General features: G+C 35.8%; 1 protein-coding gene across 2 annotated transcripts; it reads left to right on the top strand.

Annotated features, from left to right (window-relative positions):
* Window positions 1-449: 449 nt before the first annotated feature.
* On the top strand, window positions 450-22,626 carry LOC100893550. Of its 2 annotated transcripts, none has more exons than XM_030990442.1 (18): window positions 450-572; window positions 1,438-1,576; window positions 3,540-3,654; window positions 4,071-4,146; window positions 5,051-5,201; window positions 5,936-6,125; window positions 6,600-6,682; window positions 7,749-7,897; window positions 8,563-8,695; window positions 9,868-9,948; window positions 11,072-11,177; window positions 12,250-12,347; window positions 14,597-14,847; window positions 17,180-17,255; window positions 18,807-18,962; window positions 19,781-19,834; window positions 21,101-21,193; window positions 22,260-22,626. In XM_030990442.1, the coding sequence occupies exons 1-18, from the start codon at window positions 456-458 to the stop codon at window positions 22,328-22,330; spliced, it is 2,139 nt and encodes a 712-aa protein (XP_030846302.1). In that variant the 5' UTR covers window positions 450-455; the 3' UTR covers window positions 22,331-22,626. The 2 variants fall into 2 exon arrangements, with proteins under 2 accessions (XP_030846302.1, XP_030846301.1); XM_030990441.1 differs by having other exon boundaries at window positions 6,597-6,682; window positions 22,260-22,625.
* The last annotated feature ends 27 nt before the right edge of the window (window positions 22,627-22,653 follow it).

Genomic DNA, 22,653 nt, shown 5'->3' with positions numbered 1-22,653 from the left:
GGTACAGTATCATATTCTTTCGTTTCCTTTCTTTTCTTTTCATTTTTATTCTTTTCTTTTCCAATTTTCATCTCCTTCCTCCTTTTTTCTCTTTCTTTCTTCTCTTTTTTTTCTTCTTTCCCTTTCCCCTTCATTTTTCCCGACTGCAGCTCTATTTCACCGACAATATCTTGATAGGTGGGGGTGTTACATCCCCCAACCCTTCCACACCCCCCCCCCTTCTTTCTTTAGCGACGCCCCAGGTCATACGATAGTTTTTAAAAACATAACAATCTAATATCTTACTCCTCTTGCCTTTTACCGTCAGCCGAGACGTGCACAATTTTCTTTTTCATTTCCGATCGGACGATTCGGAGACACTACAGCTCACGGTATTGGTGGCTAGCTTCCTCCTTATTAGTCGGAGGCTTATTAGTCGCCAGGTTCAAGGAGCAATTTACTGTCTTTGGTAGACGATGAATATCATGAAACCCGACATTCATCTGGTGGAGAATTCATCATGTATCGACGTCTTATCTTCGTCCCATGATAATAGGATAGCAGTTGCTACGGATAAATATGTCTATGTTTTGGTAAATGTTATTCCTTTATTAATATTATGAACTTTAATCACATAAATAAGCTTATTACTGTCCCACATGTCTGCTTCTGTGTCAGTGTGTGTTCTTATTTATTGCGATTGTTGTCATTGACATTGCATTGTATTTTTAATGTTCATTTCTTTTAGCGTTTCAATGCTATTTGCATGTTTCTTGATGTATAATTAGAAAGGATGACCATTATGAGCCTCATGCATGCACTTTCAGTGAAGGCTTTTATCATTTTATTTCTTTGTTTTGTTTTGTTTGATTTTTAATTTTACAAAAAAAGAGACAAAAATAAATGGCTATTGAGTTGTATTAATTCATAATATTGACCTAGATCTATATAATATTTATATATAGGCCTAGTCAGAGAGAGAGAGCCAAGCCCCGCATTAGCTCTACCTTTTTGCTTTAAAAAATTCTGGAAGCAACAGAAATATGTATCACAAGATTCTCAATTTATCTCGGATATTTTTTTGTATAGATCCTCTAGATCTAGATCGACTAGGGTCTAGATCTAGATCTAGACTAGACTCTAGGTCTAATTATAAACCAGAGAAACCGATACTGAAAAAAAGAAAAAGAAATTTGGCCTTGGTTATTCATCCATTTTCTTAGATTTCAATCCGGTGCCCTTTCTTAGTCTTAATTTCCTTCGAGGAGAAGGGCATATATTTTATAGGAGGCGTTATTCCTTTTATACTTTTTTTTAAACTTTTTTTTTTTTAAATAGTCTAGGGTCTATGTAGACTCTAGACATTTTAATTAATATTATTCTTATAATTATTACTATCATTATCATTCTGAGCCCAAGTCTAACATAAATGAAATATTTGTAATCTCTTCTTTCCAGGAGCAAACCTTTAACCCCTCTTTCAGATTTGACTTTCTGAACTTCTCCAAGGAAATAGTGAAGGATACGAAAGAGGATCATCAGTTTTATGATGTTGGAGTCGAGACTGCAGAGATCAAGAAACTTCCTAAAGGATCATGTAAGTAGTTTAGATTATCCCCATTTTGGGACATCTATTTTACTTAAAGTGTACCAATTATGGCGGAAATCATCGAATGACGATGGAAACGCCATTAATCACAACAACAACAACAAAAAACGTAGCGGGTTCCATGTGGCTATACAGTATTCAAAATGCGAGCAAAGAGATATATCGCAAAATAAATACATTTTTATCAGTGATAACTAAAATATCTTGTTGAGTAGACTAGTTAATGTAGGCGTAAACACTAGCATAGAATAGGGTATGCATAGGACCCAAGCTTGACTGTTTACCTATAGAATGCCAGGTACAGTTTTTAAGGTTGATATTATTTTGCTTTGTATGTTTTGGGTTCCATACTGGGGTAGACCTGTTTACTAAATGTATTTTTTTATTTATACATGTTTCTCTCAAGAAACCCAGGGGGCCGTTTCTCGAAACCGTCATAACTACAAGATCAACGACATCTCGCCACTGTCGCGCAACTTGTCAGCTAAGTGTTTCACGAAGCCGTCTTTGCCAAGATGAGCGACAACTTCCGCGACAAGCGAGTTGTCACTGCTCCGAACCCGTCATATCTTTTTAATTGCTGTAAAGCGCCATCACAAGTCAGTTTGTTGCCATTTCATGGGCCGCGAAATGTACGATTAGTTTCACTATTATTTTGAGAAAAATATAGACGAGTTCGGTTCGTAGTTCTCTGGGATGCGAAATGAAAATGTACAAAAGTGAGAATACAAATTATACAGAAACTATAAAAAGCTGAATAAAAACATTAAATCACAAATCATTAAACTATAACATATAAATAAGAGAGATAAGAATGTTACACACCGTTTTCCATAGTCGATCCATAGTCTTTTCTTAGGATACCGTCATACCTTTGGGGCCTATGTGCATTATTATTCCCTCTGTAGTTACTTCTTCAAAATTATATTTTCAATATCAAATCAATTATATAATGAGTATTAATGAGACTCTAGAATAAAAACTGGCTGAGAAAAGGGTATTTTGCCTAAAATTCCTTGTCACAATAAACAAAAAAGTAAGTATTGATAAACTATCACATTACGGTATCCTTCAACTAACTTTTGATTCGACTGTCAAAAAAAAAACACTCACCGGTTTTTCTTCAATTTAAGAATCTTTACAGAAATATGCAAATCGTTTGATGATCTACATTTGATAATGACGCTTTTTATGATTTATTTTAGGAGAATTTATATGTATATATGTCTTTTTGAACAATTTCAGCCCCAAAACCTGTTTTGGGTTATTCTTGATAAATCAAATGGATCGTGGCAAAGACTATCTTCTAGAGCTGCTAGTATCGCGATATATCGATATCATGTCTGTCATGGCTTTGTGATACGGTTTATCCGCTTCATGACATCTCCGTAGGTAGGCGACAAAGATATGACTGTCATGGAGTTGGTTTCGAGAAACGGCCCCCAGGTGTTTAACTGACTACCTAATTCACATGCTATGCTCAATCACATCTATATGGATGGAATCCATTTTGTTGCTATGTCGAACAAGCTTCCGGCAAGCTTTTTCAAGAGCTTCTTTCACTCAAGAAGCATGAACAAAAATTTAAACAGGCTTATCTGTATTCAACATATCTCAGCTCCAAATATTGTTTCTCTAAAGAGGGGTTTCAATTTTTTATACAAAATGTTTCACTTTGAATAAAGATAGAAGCTGCTTATGATTTATAGACTATTGTTTTTTAGTCCAAGGCAAATGAGAGGAGAGCTCGCAGGACCGTCACAGAGTTGCCAATTTGTGTTTGATTGATCGCACCTTCAATTATTTATAACTTTCTTGTTTTTTAAGTAGTTTTTGCTCAACTTTAACCGATCAGTCCCTCTCATTGTTTGCTTCTATCAAAACCAACGTAATATCAGGGTGGACTTCCCCTTTAACACATGGCTTTTTTAAAAATCTCTTTGTCCAACAGATATCCAGCAGCGGTTCGCTTTGAATGGATTATTGTTGGAAGGAGATGCAGTGTCTCCTTACTCAGAACAATTCAAAACTGTCAAGTTCTCTCCAGTGTCTGATTACCAAGAGAGGTAAATATATTGTAACAAAGAAAAATGGGAAAGAGTTTGTGATGAAAACATAAAATTGGGTGTTCCAGCAAGGGAGATAATTCCTGACCTTCAATTCAATTCAATTCAAAGTTTTTCTGCCCCATGTCTTTTTTTTGTTGTCATCATTCATGATTTATCTATTATGAATGATTTATCTATTATGAATGATTTATCTATTATGAATGATTTATCTATTATGAATGATTTATCTATTATGAATGATTTGTTTTTCTTCTATTCAACCCCCCAATACTGAAAACACATTCTTGTTCATTCAAGTGCTTTAAAGCATCTTAAATTTTTATAATTTATATGCTTTGATTTATAGTTATTTGAAGTATGTGTTGTTCTTGATTTATGTTGTTATTCTGTGATTTGATTGTTATATTTTGAAGGAGCCTCCTGGCAACATTATCACGTGATAACAGGGTTGTAGTCTACTGCACTGGAAAAGGACAAGGGTTCATTAAGGTAAGTGCTTAGTCATCATTTTGCAATAGGTTTTTACCTGTATATATAATTTTCTCATGAAGTATATGGCTTTGATGCATTTTAGGGACACCAATGTTAACTGTCAATATGAAGACTGATTTTGTTTTCTCTCAAAAATGAAAAGGTATTTTTAGCAGGTTTTTTTTTTCTCCCAGGTGCTTCTACTTAAGGCATTCAGAAAAGAAAGAATTAGATACTGAAGAGTAAAACTCTGTGACACGCTCTATAATATTTTTTCTGCCTGAGATTTCCTACGTATAGTGTATATTGTTACTTTTAAATGCATCAACATTTGGATAAACTGCTCTTGGCTCTCAGCAAAGAGTACATATAATATCATGTAGACTTCTGATTCATGCGGCAGGTTTGAACCTGTGGCATTAGGCCCTCCCTCACATTTCACCTCGTAATCATAATAAAGGTTTATTCATATGGTGTTTCATACATTGACAATGTCTCTAAGGGCTTAGTATATAGATATAATATTACTCCAGTCATAGGAATCAGGCTTGCCCATGCAGAATGTATCGACCTTCTCCACTCCCTGGGAAGCATTCCAGCCAGATGCTGTCTTGTAAACCTCACATGCAATGCTGAGCAAATTACAACGGCTTTTGCATCCTACCAGGTACCCATGGAAAACCTGGATGAAGAGTGGCAAATGTGGGTTATTGCTTTGACAGAGGATGTTAGCGCTTGGCTGGGATACAAACCTTTGACCCCTAAACCCTTAGATCCTACTGGGTAGCTATGGAAAACCCGGGTGGAGAGTGGCAAATGTGGATTAATGCTTATCCAAAGGATGTTAGATCAAGAGACGAGTAAAGGAATCACTGTACCATGACACCTTCACATTTCTCTTTGCTTGTATGTCATCATGCAGATGGCAAATCTATCCGATAAATTGTATGAGTACGCAAAGAAGACGAACTTCACTCTGAGCTCTGATGGGGGGGAGGAGGTAGCGACAAACAAGGAAGCAAGCACTGACTTTGTGGAATGTCAGAGAAGAACAAACTCTGTGAGCATTACAGGTAAGAATTACAGAGAAAATTGCAAGATGACGACAAAAGAGAGTAAAGGAAAGAAAGTGATGGGTTGGGGGATGGGAGGAATGTTTGTCTTTTCAGAGCCAGGAGGTTAATTCTGTGTTAAAAGAATATGAGTTCATCCCCTTCTTACCCAAACAGACAGTATGTAAATTAGAGGGGGAAATTGCCAGAAGCCTTTTGTTATCTGTGTTTGGGGGGGGGGGGGGGGATGTTCCAGTATACTCTGTGTAAAAGTTTGTGAGAGTGAAGACACTATGGTTGCACTCTCCCTCTCTGTCTCTCTCTTTCTACCCCCCCCCCCCCTCTCCCCCCCCCCCCCCCCCTCTCTGTCTGTCTCTCCCTCTCCCTCCACCCCCTCTTCTCTATCTCTCTCTTTCTGTCTCTCTTCCACTCTCTCTGTCTCTACTCCCCCTCCATCCCCCAACCCCCTCCCTCCCCCAATCCCCTCCCTCTCTCTCCCTCTCTTTCTCCCTCCCTTTCATCCTCCATCTCATTTTTGCTTCTCTTCCAACACATTTCACTTTATTTTAATAGCCCTGGCATATGACTTCATCCCATCGAAGCAATACTGTTCATTTTGTGTGTGCGTATACTTGATGAATATAGAATGATTTGTTTCATGATATATACGGTATGCAGAATTTTTATATGCAGATACAAACTGAACTAAATAGTCGGCCATTGCACATATTTCTTTCCTTTCTTATTTCATGCAGGTATAGCGTGGTCTGGAGTGCTCACTTCATCCGTTAAGAAGCCCCTGCCAACAAGAGGCAAGAGCAATGCCAAGAGGAAGCGCCCGGACAACGATGCTGAAACCGCAACCAACGATTTCATTCTCCTGGCAACAGCCCTCAAAAGCAACCATGTTGTCCTGTGGAAGTTCCCCTGCCCTGTCAATGAGAAGTGAGTATGGAGATTGTGCACACAGTGTGTGTGGGCAAGTATTGAATCCAATGACCGGGGTAATAGTATATCTGTAAAGTGCTTAGAGACATCATAGATGTATTAAGCGCTATGTAAAAGCAGAATTATTATTATTATTATTGATTTATGCCACCCTGCGTTGTACGTCTACTTCGACATTTAAACTGTTTGTTATCGGGAAACTTACTGAGGGTTTTTGGTGATGTGCTTTCCATCATTATAAAGAGCATAAGATATGTTAGTTTCCCAAAGGTTCTACTATAAATATAACTGCCATGAATGGATATTGAAAGATAAGCAAGAGCTGTTTCATGACTTTGTGAGCTTTATGGGGAGCCTTCCATACTTACATCACTCTCCATTCTGATTTATTTTTCCTCTTTTATATTTACACCTCTGCCTCTTGCTCTCTCTCTCTCTCTCTCTCTCTCTCTCTGATATTAACAACAGAAGCACTTCTCAGTTAGCTGCAGTCATCCGTCCTGATGATCGTACGTCAGCCATGCATTGGTGTGTTAGGGAGAAAAATGAAAAAGGTGAGTTTTCTATAGAGTTAGGATTTCAACGTCAACTTTAGTTCAACGGTAGTCATAATTAAAATGTATAGAATGAAATGGAACTTACACTAAAACGATCATGACAAAAACTTGGTTTTGTGGTCGAGTGGATAAATCTGTTGCCTGTTAACCACAAGTTACTAGGTTCAAATCCCTGCCACGACACTAACATCCTTTGGTTAGTCGCCATTTGACATACTCGACCCAGGTGTAGTATTAAAGTGGGTATCTGGTAGGACCTTGAATGCACTAAGCGCTACAGTTGCCAGACCTAAAGCCAAGTAAAAAAGTATGTTGGAGTGCACAGAGATGTTACATCACTATGTGATAAACAGTTTAATACAAGAATGGAATATTCATATGGAGGTGCAATGGCTCAGTGGTAGAGCATTAGTCTCGGAAACAAGAGGTCCCAGGTCCCAAACCAAGTCAATGCACTTGTGTCTTTTGGTAAGGCATTAATCCTCATTACCGAGTCCCTCGGAGAGAACTCAAAGCTGTCGGTCCCCTGGTTGCTAATACTTACAAGCATATAACATGCTTTCTTAGCAGTCGGGTAAAACAATCATCAACCATCAATCAATCCATGAAGTATTTTTATATTTTTAATTTGGGCGATTGGCACAAAAAAAGAAGCTTCACATGCATTCCTTTTGTTATTTAAACATATTTGTGGCTTGCACCCATTAAATAAGATCGATTGATCGATCTCTAATTGAAAAACAAGTTAGAAAAAATCTTGGAACCAGCGGGTTTGAACCTGCCATCTACTGCTTGCTGGGTAGCAACTCTACCACCAGGCCATCACTGCATGGTCTATGGCACAGTCACGATGAACTGGAAACAAATACCAAAGCTCTCCTTACTCATTCTGACTTATTGATATTCATTAGTCCGCCATAGGACAATCCTTTTTATAAATGTAATGCTTCTCGATCAATCGATCTTATTTATTTGGTGTAAGACACAATTTTTTTTAAATAATTGAAATTTTTCCAAGGAAGCATTACATTAATAATTCCTTTTGTTTTTCTCTCTGTTGCAGCTTACCTAGCAACTGGTGGATGCGATGGTAGGATATCAGTGTGGAGCGTTTCGCCGGAGGGAGACGTGACTGGACATAGAGAACTTGATGTATGGAAGGAGACGGACGATATACTAGTTCAAGCATTGACTTGGGTTCAGGCACTTTGTGTAAGCTTTAAAAAGAAGTTTTAGGACTGGACCAGATGGAAAAAGTATAATTTGTAAAGTTTCTCATTCTTTCTATACATGTCACCTTTGGAAGAACATCGTATTTGAAATGTCCCCTGATGAAAAGGATTGCAACTCAAACGCCCTCATATTTGAAATATAATGAAAAATGGCTGTAAAGTTTGGACCAAACATTCATGCTGCATGTGTGTGTGTTGTATAACCATATTTGTGTGCAGTGTGTATAATTTTCAGGACAAATTTCTTTTCATTTTTAAGATTCCACACCCTTGCGGTACATCAATTTTGCTGTCTTTAGCTATATCAAATAATTTGAGAATCAAACTACTCTTTGACCTATGTGACCTTTTGAACTTTTGAAAATGCTTCTGTTTACCATTTAAGTATAAGAGAAAAGAGATTAAAACTACAGTGATTTTATATCTTGTATCAGTCCAATTCAATTCAATTCAATTCAATCAAGGTTTATTACAAACATGACTGGCAGTCACAAACTGAATCGAACATGTTTTTACAGTGCAAGTGAAATTACAATTGCAACAATAAAAAAAATACATGTAAAACTGAATGTTAAAGCTACAAACATAAGATTACATTGATAACATTTTATTTATAATTCTCCTTTCTATATTCTTGTCCTGCAGACTGGTGACTCATTTGTGCTCCTTGCTGCCAAAGGCCCATGTGTGTTTGTCTTCCAGATACACCTGATGAATGGGAACATGGAAATTGCACACCAGTCTCATACTTTGACAAAGCATTCTGCTCTGGTTTCAGGTACAGTTCTTTGTGTGTTTAGTTTTATTTAGGGGTTGTTGTTTTTTTGGGGGGAGGGGTGGTTTGTTCTTATATTTCAGTGTTGCTTTCTTGTTCAAGTATGATATTTATCTTGGTTTATAAAAGAATACATACATATGGAATAGCTTGCAAAAGAAATACAAAGCACTCCATCTCTCAATGTTTTCAAATCCAAATTAAAAACTTATTTGTTCAATTGAGAGATCCTATTTTGTAGAATTTAGTAAAAAGGAGCTCTGAACCAGCGCAGCTGAATATATTTTGTATAAAAGCTGCGCAATATAAATTTATTATTATTATTGTTACAAGAAGGTCATCAATTTGTGAAAATATAGCCATAACCTTAATTTTATTCACATTGTATGACATGATTTTTTTAAATCTCTAAGATTAGAAATTTGACAAATATACTCATAAGCATGGAATTGATCAGAATTTGTATTTATTTTGTGATCTCCTTCATATGTGTAAAAGAGTCACATGAATATGAGTGTCATTGTCTTAAGTTAATTTTTATTGTTTTTACTATTTTAAATATTATTTATGTGTGATTTTTTATTTATTGTATTTTGCTGTAAAAATGGTATAAACTTTGATGAGTCCGGAATAGAATATAGTCCCATATATGTATATAGAATAGAATATAGTCCTGTATACATGTAATACAAGTTCTTTTGAAGTATTGATGAAACAAACTTTTTAAGGCACAGGATGTTGTAGGGCCTTTAAAAGCATCGTTTAACAATGTTAAATCTGAGATGCACGGCCCTACGTGTTATCAGTGTCTGTGATATGGTGTTATATTGAAAGTAAAAATCTTTGAGTGACCGGTTTTACCATACTCGTTTCCCCCAATGGACTGTAGTGTTATGAAAACCGTTTGGCAAACGCACAATTTGGTTTTGATTTCCAATCATAAATATCTTGATAATGAGACAGGCGATCGGCTTGTAAAAGTCATGGGGTTCCTGACTGACCTAAAGGTTTATAATTATCATTGCAGCATGAGTTAAATCCAGGATTTAGTTTTAGTTCAGAATCTGAGACAAAGTTATTGAATCCCTTTAAAATGTTTTCACAGGTTATCATATTAGTTTTCCTATGATATCATAGAGTCATTGAAAGATACTTTCTTGAATCTGTCAATGCAGGTATGTGTAACATCAGAAATAAAGTGTATACCTCTTCGGTTGATGGCAGCATACAGGTCGCTCAGGTCAAGCAAGACAATGGTTAGTTGCATGAAATTTAACATTTTTCTCAACAACAATTGTGCCATCAAGTTTACAGCAGTGTTTCAAAAATGAAGTGTTTTTTGACACTATGTTTCAATCATAATGCTTCACATCATTTTCAAAATTTCAAATTTCATGTTTACAAATCAATTATAAGCATTTTAAACAAATTTAAGAAATAAATGTTGGAAACAGACGGGTCCACTAAAAATCAATGCTTGTACAAGTGTGAACACCTTAAATGAAACTTAGGAATAATGAGTAATTAAATAAACTAATCTGTAACTACAAAAGGAACTACAAAATAGGGGAAAGAAAAAGGGGGATGCCAACAGACGAGAAAGGGACAAGACAATACTTTACACAACAAAGATAGAAGAACACGGTCATAATACTAAGAGTAGACAATGACAAAAAGAAGTGAGAGATCGAGGGTACAGAAAATAATACTAAATGATGAGCTGCATGTGGGGTTGAGAAGAAGAACAGAAAAGAGAAATGCACGTTTAAACGGAAATAAGCATGAGAAGTAACAATATAATATATCAAATTACATTTTGAGTCAGCGAGCGGAGAATGATCTTGTATTAAGCAAAAGCAACAACGGCATATAATTCAATGAGGTGTATATGATTGTAATAAAAACAATTTCAATTTTTTCTTAAAAGTATTAATCGATGGAGCATTTTTTATTTCACTACTTAATGAATTCCAAAACTTTGGACCTTCATATATAAATGTTTTTTGAGCTGAGAGGTAAATAAAAATTGTTCTTCTTGTGTGCCAATCATCTGAAAGAAAATATTGTATACCGCTAGAGTGTATGACATCAGCCTCATCAAATATTTACCTGGGATTTTGCTGGTTAACGGATAAGGAATATGAAGGACTTGCGTTCTGTGTTAGTAGTTTATGTTATTCTATATTTTCTTCATACTCCTTATCTGTTACAATACAGAATTAAGTTTTTTTAGTTTGATTTCATACATTCTAGCTGTACCCAAATTAATTTTTAGGTGATTGGTATACAGTGTACTTTAAATCTGCTGCTCTATTTGACCCCACACTGTGAACTGTAGCCTTCATATTTGACCTTTGAGCTTTGACCTCTGTCCTTTAGGTATCTCGGTAGATCTTCATTTGCTGGAACGCCCGAAATATATGACAACGAGAATAAATGGGATGTCAGCGTCAACCAATGGTGTCTACCTCACAACTGTCAATAGGTAATGATATTAATAAGCCTTCCTTATATACCGTATATATATATATAAATATGTCTTGTATACCCAGGGTAGCCTCATCAGTATTGATACTGTTCTCCCCGAGGGCCCTGCAATCATATCATTACCCAAGCTTGAGCCTAGCTACCATGAAAAGGTACTCAAGCATTCAAGGAATTTCATCTTTAATAGGTACCCATTTACCTTACCTGGGTGGAGTGTGGCAAATGTAGATTAATATCTTGCCAAAAGACATAGTGCCAGTACCGCGAACCATGCGATGACCTTATAAATCAGCTTACCAGTTACAACCTAACCACCAAAAGAACTTCCAGTATTATTGCAATTTACAATATTGGTCTTTAGATTACAATTAGAATGCGCTGGGATGGCATACTAGTGTTGATTTGAAAGTTAATTAAAAGATTTTCTTTTTAGGATAAATTTTAGAAGAAATACAATAGCTGAATCAAATGCAAATAAAGACTATTTTTAATGAATATTGGTTATTCTGGTTTAAAGCCCCACTGCACTAGTTATAGCTACTTGCGCCCTCTATATAGCAAACAATGCCTAAGTGGTGATCGTTGGTCCCCCATGGTCCCCTTGTTCTTATGTTAACTGAGAGCTGATTTGATGAGATAACCACCTGTCAGTGACCATGCAGAGAGGTCTAATCCCTCCTGGCCAAACTAGTGCAGATAGGCTTTAAGACGTTAATGGAAGCTGTTGTATCAAAATTATCATTCATTAAGCTCTTACACGTTCATTGTTTCACACCCATTCAAATGATTAACGTTTCAGTTACTGAGCAGTGCACATTATGAAGAGCATTTTTACTCTCTTCTATGGCTGCAAAATCATACCAAATATGGTATCATTTTGAAGAGGAATAAAAACAATTTTTAATGATAAGAAACAAAGCAATAATTATGCAATGAAAAGAGAGATATGATCGATCAAGCTTGAGTTTCAAAATCTTTCTTGAGGGGTTTAGAATCATACTGTGTAGGCATATGTTTGTGAGTTTAATACTGATAGTGATATTCTCCCATTCGTATTCATTTCATTTCAGGCACTCAAGTTATGCAACACACATAGAGAAATCCAATCTGAAATTCCTTCAGATAGCGACGGATCAAGAGGCAGAGCAGATGCTGATGGAACCTCAAGGTAATTGGGTGGTATACAAATATTAAAGTAGTCACCCGAAGAATCAAAAGTACTTTGAATTGATGCCAAATTCATATCATTGCGTAGGGGAAGCCTTACTGATCAAATATAACAACTTCCCTCTTCAAACTATGTTTGGGGCCCGGAGTACTCATCCAGATTTTCTGCCTTCGGCGGTCCTTCGTAGAGCATCAAGATTTGCGACGTCACATGCGAGACACAGCTAGCCACAAAGCATTTTACGCCTTCCATGATATCCATATGATTGTTCAGCAAATTATTCACGTTTTTCAAAAGAAAATCTTTCCATCCATATATAATTTGTCCATAATTATCAGTTTTTGTGAATTTTCTTTGGGCGACTACTTTAAGGAAACCAAACATTAATATGAGGCCCATTTACACAGCCAAAACACCATTTTGAAAAATCTTCAATTTCTTGGACTGCCATTTCCACTCCTGGAAAATCCCAGAAAAACCGTTGGTATTTGCTCGTTCCAATTAATTAATATTTTCAATCCTGTTTCAATTAGTGCTGTAGTCAAACGTTTAACCGTCCGGTATCCGACCGCCCATGGCGGATTCCGTTTTCAATTGGACGGTTTCGTTTTCCCGTTTTTTTTTGTTTTTTTTGTTTTTTTAATAATTTTGTTTGTTTTTTTTTTAATATTTTTTTTTTTTTTTTTTTTTTTTTTTTGTTAAGTTTCGATTTATGCCCCTCCACCTGGCACTATGCCTGGCAATGTCTCCCAGCTCAGTAATCGGTGTGATGACTTAACACTTGGAAACTAGAACAACACTCCAATATGTCTGTCATCTTGGTTTGAAAGAAATCTTTGTAATAGATCTCAATATATATTCATCCAAGTTTAACACATGGTGTACCACAAGGTTCTGTCCTAGGTCCTCTACTGTTTTTAATTTACTTTAATGATCTTACACATTATTCTAAAACGACATTGTTACTATTATTTGTGACTAGTTCACAAGCACAAATCGGCGCCTTCAGTTAAATCACCTTCCTGCTTTTTCACACGGCCAAAAAAAAAAAAAAAAAAAAAAAAAACGATTTTTTTTTTTTTTTTTTTTTTTTTTTTTTTTTTTTTTTTTTTTTTTTTTTTTTTTTTTTTTTAAATAAATCGTTTAACCGAAAACCGTCCAGTTTTGACAGGCGGTTAAACGGAATTGGAGATATCCGTGATGTTACAGCAATCTGTTTTCCTTATCTTAAATTGTCGATGCCATTATTATTTGTTGACCACTTTTCTTTTGTATTTTTATTGAACTTTTTTATTTGTCTCGACCAGTTGGCTTTGTATATACATTTGCACACTTTGGTACTTTTATTGTCGTAGAAAATGAAGTGAACACATGAACTTTAAAGGTAATGCAAAGTTTGGGGATATTTTGAAACTTGGATGGATAGTACTCTTTAAAATGTTGATATATTTGGATGCCCATGTGAATGTATTATAAGCACTAGAAAATTTAGCCTCTAAAACACTTCCCCTTTTGAGAAATAGAATATTCAAAATTTACCGGTTCTCCCTGTAAACTTTAAATATTCAAATAGCGCCTTAGGTCATTCCATGGTAGCTGCGACCATGATAATCTCAGAAAATGCAGTTCTGATATATGATTTCCACATGGGAATAGCAAATCGGTCGATTGTATGTCCAGTATGTTCATTTGAACCAAATTCATGACCCCAAACCAAAACTTTGTATTACCTTTAATTTCTCACTCAAAAGCAGCTATGGGTAGTATTTCATGAGACGTTTAAGTTTGCACCCAGATCCTAATTTTTTAGTAGAGTGAACGCACTGTTACTACCGATTATCCAAGGCGCGATAGCTCAGTTGGTAGAGCAGTGGTCTTGTAATCCGGTGACGTGGGTTCAAACCAAGTCACTGCGCTAGTGCCCTTTGGTAAGGCATTAATCTTCATTACCAGGTCCCTCTGAGAGGACCTAAAGCCGTCGGTCCTCTGGTTGCTTACTGACAAGCATCTATGCTTTCTTAGTACAGTCAAACCGGCTTTAGTGACCACCTGTCTACAAAGGCCACATTTGTTGTTAACCTTGAAAATGGTTTCTCATTGAATCATGTACTAAAGGAAACCTGTCTACAAAGACCACCTGTCTACAAAGGCCACTTTTGTGTTTCCCTTGGGTAGTCGCTATAGACAGGTTTGACTGTAGTCAGGTAAAATAACCACCACTAAACCACTACTCTTGTTTGCCCCCCTAGGCAGGCTATGCTTTAAGTTTGACTGCCTTGACTGGCTCTACCAAAGGTTGACTCCAGAGGGCGCTCTTCAAGATACCACCGTAACCATCCTCTCCGACGATGCGTTGGCCGACAAGTCCCCGAGCGAGATTCTGTACCTGTTGAAGCTGAGACGCCTTGTCGTGATGATGGTAGCGCACAGGATATCCTGTGAGATCAACAACTCACGAGGGAGAAAAAGAGATAGCCTCGAAGTTATGATTAAGATAAATGTAAGTGTTCACTGTGGATTTATTGTTCTGATTTACTCAAAGAAATGGATTGATGATAATGATATTGGATATTTTTATACCACTCGTATCCACCATACAAGGTGCTCAAGGCACTTCAATAGTACCCCCGCTCTAGCTAGATACCAATGTTGGTGCTCACAGCATACAAGGAATTCTTCCCTGCCGGTAACCATTTTAACACCTGGGTGGAGACCAGCAAATATAGATTGATTCCTTGGACACTGGTGCTGCACCGGGGCCCAAACCCATTACCTTAGCATTTCCAGTCAAGTGTTTAAACTAATCGATGTATGTAAAAAATGTATGCAAAAATAGCTCGTGATCGCGTTATCTCAAGAATCCATCGATGGATTCCCGCCAAACTTGGGTCATGTATGTATCTTGCAAAGCCAATGAACTGATTAGATTTTGGGGTCACGAGATCCAAGGTCAAGGTCACAAGGCTTGTTATGTATGCAAAAATAGCTCTTGATCATGTTATCTCAAGAACCCATTGATGGATTCCCGCCAAACTTGGGTCATGTATGTATCTTGCAGAGCCAATGAATCGATTAGATTTTAGATTCATGAGGTCAAAGATCAAAGGGTCAAACATGTATATCAAACATAGCTTGTAATCACTATATTCGGAGGACCTTTTAATGGATTGCAATCAAACTTGAATTTTAAAAATTGCTTTTGTTTTGGTTTGTAAAATTGCTCCATGGCTGAGGCATCATCTTTGGCTTGCGTGCAGTCAAAGGTCCATCCAGTTTATTCTTTATTTGGACATGCCACAAGATGTATTATATACATCTATTGCATCTCTCTCTATCCATTAAAGGTAATACAAAGTTTTGGGAATTTTGAAAATTGGCTGGATATTGATTCTTTACAATTTTGATATATTTGGATGCCCTGTGGATGTATTATAAGCACTAGAAAATTTAGCCCCTAAAACACTTTTGCTTTCGAGAAAAATTTAATATAAAAATTTACCGGTGCTCCCAGTAAATTTTGATAAATTTCAAATAGCGCCTACGGCCGTACAATGGTAGCTGCGACCATAACAATTTCAGAATATACACTGTTGCTCATAACGGTGGAATATTTTTTTTTATCCCAATTTATGGAATTGTTTTAAAAATAATTTAAAAATACTAGATCTAGATAATAGTATACAGTCTCAGATTTTATTGAATAATAATTTGCCAATATGTGTTTTGCGTGACTGCTAAAGCATGTATGTTATGCTACTATGTTTATTAACTAGGGGACCTATGCCCTTAAGTCATAAATGACAGTAATGAGGATTAATGCCTCACAAAAGGGCACTAATATAGCACATCGACACGGTGTTGATCCTGGGGCCTCACAGTTACGAGGCCATTGCTTTGTCACTGAACCATGACTGTACGCAGCGGGGGCTATGGTAGGGGGCAGTTTCCATAAATTTAAAAAAAAACAGAAAATGCAATAAATTTTCAATAATTTATTGCATTCTACCCCGGTCCCCAACATAATAAAATCTTCTGTGTGCCCATGCCTTGAGCCATAATGCATGGCCGTCCAGAGGATTTTTTTATGTTGGGGACCGGGGTAGAATGCAATAAATTATTGAATATTTATTGCATTTTCTATTTTTTTTTAATTTATGGAAACTGCCCCCTACCCTAGCCCCCGCTGCGTACAGTCATGGTTCAGTGACAAAGCAATGGCCTCGTAACTGTGAGGCCCCAGGATCAACACCGTGTCGATGTGCTATATCAGAGCCCTTTTGTGAGGCATTAATCCTCATTACTGTCATTTATGACTTAAGGGCATAGGTCCCCTTGCTGATAAACATAGTAGCATAATATACATGCTTTAGCAGTCACGCAAAACACATATTGGCAAATTATTATTCAATAAAATCTGAGACTGTATACTATTATCTAGATCTAGTATTTTTAAATTATTTATAAAATAATTCCATAAATTGGGATAAAAAAAAATATTCCACCGTTATGAGCAACAGTGTATGTAGTTGTGATATGTGATTTCCAAACGGGAATCGCTAACCGGTCGATTTTAGTCAAGAAACATTGGTTTATAGCTTAATTAATATCTTGACCTTGAGAGGGAGCTATACAACATACAGAGTTTATTATTTTATTTTAATTTCATAACTTTAGACTCAATTTCAACAATGACAACGGTCACTGGATATCGTAGGGTATCATATGCTTCCAATATGTTCATTTGCACCAAATTCATGACCCCATACCAAAACTTTGTATTACCTTTAAGTACCATGTCCAAAATGAAAATCATATTTTATCGCTTTTCACAGGAAGGTCATGTGAAGGAAATCTCAGATCGTATTTTCCAGCTGCATATAGAGAAAAGCTTGGAAACGCTGGCATCAGGTATTGGTCTAGTTGATGTTTAAATAAAGCGGCATTAAGGGTGGTGTGTCCCTTTTGCAGGCTGAAAATATAAACTTGTGTAAATCATATGGTAAACAAGAGATAATACCAACTACAAACTCCCCTGAAAAGATTAAAACTGAATCTTCGCAAAGCGCCATGAAAATTATGCATAGAAAATAGTCTGATTTTCAGACCCTTATTCCGTTTGGTCGTACGTTTTGTGCAGCTCAAAGATTTAATCTACTTAATTTTGGCCATTACAAGAAGGAAGGTTATTGATGGGTACAAATGCTCATAAGAGAAGAAAAAAAGTCAGTCAGTCAGTCACTCAATAGTGTATGACAGTGAAGTCTAGAAAGACCTTGCATAATTTAAATACTAGGACACTACAAGCGTTTAAATGTATTCATAATTCCTGCAAAGTTCGACAGAATTTGATGTAGGCTGCAAAAGGGATACACTACCTTTAAAAAGATCTGCTCTAACAAGAAACCGCATCTGGCTAACACACTCTCATCTGTATCATGTATCTGTGTGTCTTGCTAGCCAGGCTAGTCGTGCACTAGCAGTAGTTCTTTTAATGCTGGTACATGATTGCCCTCATTAGAAAGATTCCCAGATAGGATAGAGACAAATGTTGATTGACCAGATAAATTACTTTTTTTATAAATCCTGTGATTTTGCATGCTACTAGATTTGGAAAGTAGGTAGAGATGTGTGTATGATTTGGCTCAATAGAATGTTAAAGGGGAACAAAATCTATGAAATTCTGAACCATGGCTTTTATTACAAAAGATATATATACAGTAAGTGGAGGATCATGGTTCATATTCAATAAGAATACATTCTATATGTAGCGTGTAAGAAAAAAAGATCTTTGAAATTCTGAAGCATGGCTTTTAATAATTATAAAAAGATATGTATACAGAAAATGGAAGATTATTGTTTATTGTCAATAAGAATAGAACAAGAATTCTATTTGTAGCATGTTACAAATAATCTTATGTTCATAATTAAAGGACATACAGAAAGCATTTCAAGTAAACTTCATAACATTGTCATCACCAATAGTACCTTGCTTCCCATCAAACTTTATGCATTTTTGAAGATTAACTCTCAAAAGCTATATAATGCCACATCACATGTATTTTGTATATTACTCATAGATTATGAAAATATATACATGAAGGATACAGATATCGATGAAAAGAAATAGAAATCAAATCAAATCTTCATGAAAATCATGCAAATCAAGTAATCCTTGCAAGGAATCAATATTTCATATTAATTATATTTTTTATATCACTATTAAATCGATTATGAAAATATATACATTAAGGATACAGATATTTCTGAAAAGAAATCGAATAAAATATTCATGAAAATCATGCAAATCAAGTAGTCCTCGCAAGAAATCAGTTCATTAGATTTATTATTACTTCTAAACACATGATCAATCTTCATGGTATCAATATGTCAGATTTAACCCTACTTCTAACACATGTGATCAATCTTCATGATATGTAACCTCTCCTCTTATCATTGCAGCTGACACGAGGAAAAAAGTCACAGGGAGAGCCAAACGTGTTCAGAAGCTAATGTCTGATTGGCTGGTGCTAAATGAATCACGTTCTAAAGCACCAATCACAGAAAGTGGCTCAGTTGATGGGGATGCGTGTGAGAGTTGCAGATTGTGTGGAGAGAATATCCTTTGAAATATGTACTATGACTGTAAAGTGTAAACACAGTGATTGGAATTTTTTTTTTCTTCTGCCTATTAAAAATATCACTAATAAATATATTATATAATATGATATTATTTTTGTTACCTGTAATTTATTTTCATTTAATTCGTTGTTAATTACATGTAGATTAGTAATGACATAAAGATTAGTATTACTTGGTTGTTGTTTTTTGGGGGGTGGCAGCCTGCAAGTATGAAAACCAATCCTTTAAAACATTAAAAATAATATTTTTTGAAAATGAAAATAATAATAAATATAGTGATGTGAATCAATTTACTTCAATTCATTTAATTTCGTTCACCATTATATACTTTGAAATTTCAACTAGAATGATTTATTATTGAGAATGGCTCACTCTACTTACTTTCTAACAATGTAAACATCATACTGTTCTCAGTTTACCTTTCATTTCATATGATGGGTGATGTAAGTGTCATATTTTATTTGGTACATTTTGTTTTATATATTTCTTTGAGGAAGGAGTGGCGTGTATTATAGGTCTTTTTCATGTTATGAATGAAATTGAAAAAGGTACATGTATATTTTGTTCACAAATATAGTACCAAAAACATCTGAAAAATTCAAAGTGAGCTTCTTTTCTGTCAATTTTATTTTATTTTCCAACTATACATGTATCGTAATTTCAAAATAATATTTTTTGTACCTTAGTAATAAAAAAAGTTATGCATTCATGATTGCTTGGAAAGAATTCATTTTTTCAAAGCCTCCCTTTTTATTTGTTCTCTTTCAAATATATTCCTTGACTCGCTTCATCAAGTATTCCACTCACATCACGAGAAGATGGCTCCTGTCATAATGGACACAGATGGAGTAAGTCTTAAAGCCCCACTGCACTACTTATAAGCTACTTGCGCCCTCTATATAGCAAACAATGCCTAATCGGTGCAATTTGATCCCCCATGATCCTCTTTTTCTTATGTTAATTGAGAGCTGATTTGATGAGATAACCACCTGTCAGTGACCATGCAGGGAGGTCTAATCCCCCTGACCAAACTAGTACAGATGGGCTTTAAAGAACCTATCCGATGAAAATAGAACTAGATATCAGTGGAAAGCTAAATGAGCGTAGAATACAATGTAAGAGAATAACAAATGTTTTTCTTTTAAGTATTGCTCAAAAGCAAATTAAAATTGCATTTTTGCACGCCCCTCCAAATTCTGGGTCGACAGGGGTCAAATTTGGTTGCAGTTACAGTGACGACATAACATGTGGACCCAATTGGCTTGCCTATATAGCTGAGGCAATGAGCCCTGCTCAATTAATGCAAAGTAATTGTGAGTATGCGTACTCTACGTAAGATGATGTCATCAAGTTGATTTCTTTTTTTAGTTTGACAACCTTCGATGTTCAAAGCTTTAGATTTTAAATTTTTGGAGAGCTGTTACTCCTCTGACAGAGACTAAAATGGCTATTCTAGAATATTAGTTTAGTCTGACATGTCTGACATAGCAAGTTATATGTTGCTATTGTTTGTGGTATTGTAACAGGTGGTCAACTTTGGCAAAGTTACATGCCACTTTCTCAAGTTAGCTCATTGATGACTGACAGATGATGTCACAAGGGGAATGAGATCTGGAGGTTTTTGGGGTGGAGCTTAGCAAGTTTGAAAAACAAATATTTCAAAAAATATTTAAAAACCTATGAAACAAACTCAGAAGTTTACATATCAAAATATGAGATGTATGCAGGACTGCACACCAACAGGAATACACTTGTATTTCGATGTCATGGGCCCTTTAAATCGGTATCTGGTAGGATTATTCCTTGAAATGCACTGTGCACTGATAACGGCTGCCAGAGCTAAAGCTAGGTTAATAATTTTCAAAGCTCGTTGCATAATTCGATATGCACTATTCAAGAACCGAATATTATTATTATTATTACACCTCCACTACCTCGACTGATAAAACTAAAGAACCAGACTAGGCATAAATAGTCAAATTTGACTGAATGCCAAGAATGCAATCAACATCAACAGTGCATGCCGTTTGATTTATTTCATATTACTTTCAATCAGAAAATTGAAGCATTGTTTTTTTTTAATGTTGAACATATCTGTTGTGACATCTTTTCAGAGCGATGTAGCTTTTCTTTGCTGCTGTGTCAGACATTGAAACCAGGAAGCTGTGCCTACTGCAGAACTTGTTATGCATCCAAGGACGAAACAGGTACAAAAGAGTGATTTTAATTCATTTTCATCATGACTGCTTTTATAGTTTATGGAATTATAGTTAATATTAACACTGATAGGTAAAAGAAGAAGACTATATTTTACTAGAAATCAGTTTCCCAACCTTTTATTTTTATGGATTGTAATTGCTTTTATTAAGTCACCTTACAAAAAATTGACAAAGTGGACCCTCTTTATTAAGGGCCGCGATTAGAACTTGATAATATTTCTGGTCCCAATTTTTTGTAAGCTAAATTATCTTTGAGCTATTAAGGAAAACAAGATCTTATCTACAGGTAACATTGTAATTTTCTTAGTCCAAAAGAGATTGTTATTAGTTCCACTGTTTTAAAAAGTAATTTGTTTTAGCATTATCACCTGGACTGTTACTGCCTTTTAAGAACATAAAGCAATACCCTAATAGTTCATCTTGTTAACTTTTTTAGTTTTGTGAGTGTGGTACATGCCCTCCCCCCCCCCCCCCCTCCTAAGAGTAGGAAAGGGGACATGAAAAGATGATAGGGCACCCCACCCCCAAAATTGGTGACTTTGTTAATTTGTGTCTTGTCCATCTAGTAGTAAAGTCTGGTGACCACCCCCCCCCCCCCCCCCACTTCCATTATGCCAGTGGCCCTTCCGTGGTAGGATAGGTGCTATGGTGATATATAGAGTGGAGGGGAGAACATTTCCACACTTCTACATCAAATTATTTTAAACTTGTACTGCATACATGAAGATATTAAACCTAGTTGGGTTTTCTGTTCTTTGTTTTCGTTTTGTGCTTGTTTTTATTTTAAACCTGCCCTACAAACATAAAGATAATAATAATAATAATAATAAAAACGTTACCTATAAAGCGCTTACCACCGAAGTCTCTAAGCGCTATAACAAACAAAATAGACTGATAAACAATTACATATTAAACAAAACAAAAAAGTGCAAATAAACCTACAAACTACAATACATATAAAATACACATCAATGTGAACAGAGTAAGTTAATTACTCTAAAAAAAGTAAGTTAATTATCTGATTGTGTCTTTTAATTTTTGTTTTATTCTACAGACAGCAGCTGGCTACATAATCTTCTAAGCTCTCATTGCCTGTGGTGCGATGGACCCCTTACGGACAGATGACATCATCAACTCATAATGACAATACATTGGTGCTTTAACCCATAGACTGCTGAATTCTCTAATTTTCATAGGCTTAACACAGGGACCAACCGGTTCTTGTAGGCAATGGCTTAATTCAGTATTTTGCTTGGTGCCTTTTGTTAAAGATTAAAACGGTGGAATCTCGTTATAAACTCCTTAGAGCTTCAAAGAAAGACAATTTTGTGAATCACATTCTTTATTGTTATATCAGGGCTAAAAAACAATAAAATACAAAGAAATGGGACCGGCAAAATTACTTCATTATAACAACAGTTTGTTATACAGTATACACATACCGGTAC

Source organism: Strongylocentrotus purpuratus, unplaced genomic scaffold, assembly GCF_000002235.5.
Source record: "Strongylocentrotus purpuratus isolate Spur 01 unplaced genomic scaffold, Spur_5.0 spur5_scaffold_19, whole genome shotgun sequence".
In the NCBI taxonomy this organism is placed as follows: domain Eukaryota; kingdom Metazoa; phylum Echinodermata; class Echinoidea; order Camarodonta; family Strongylocentrotidae; genus Strongylocentrotus; species Strongylocentrotus purpuratus.
This window is presented reverse-complemented; position numbering and strand designations above follow the sequence as displayed.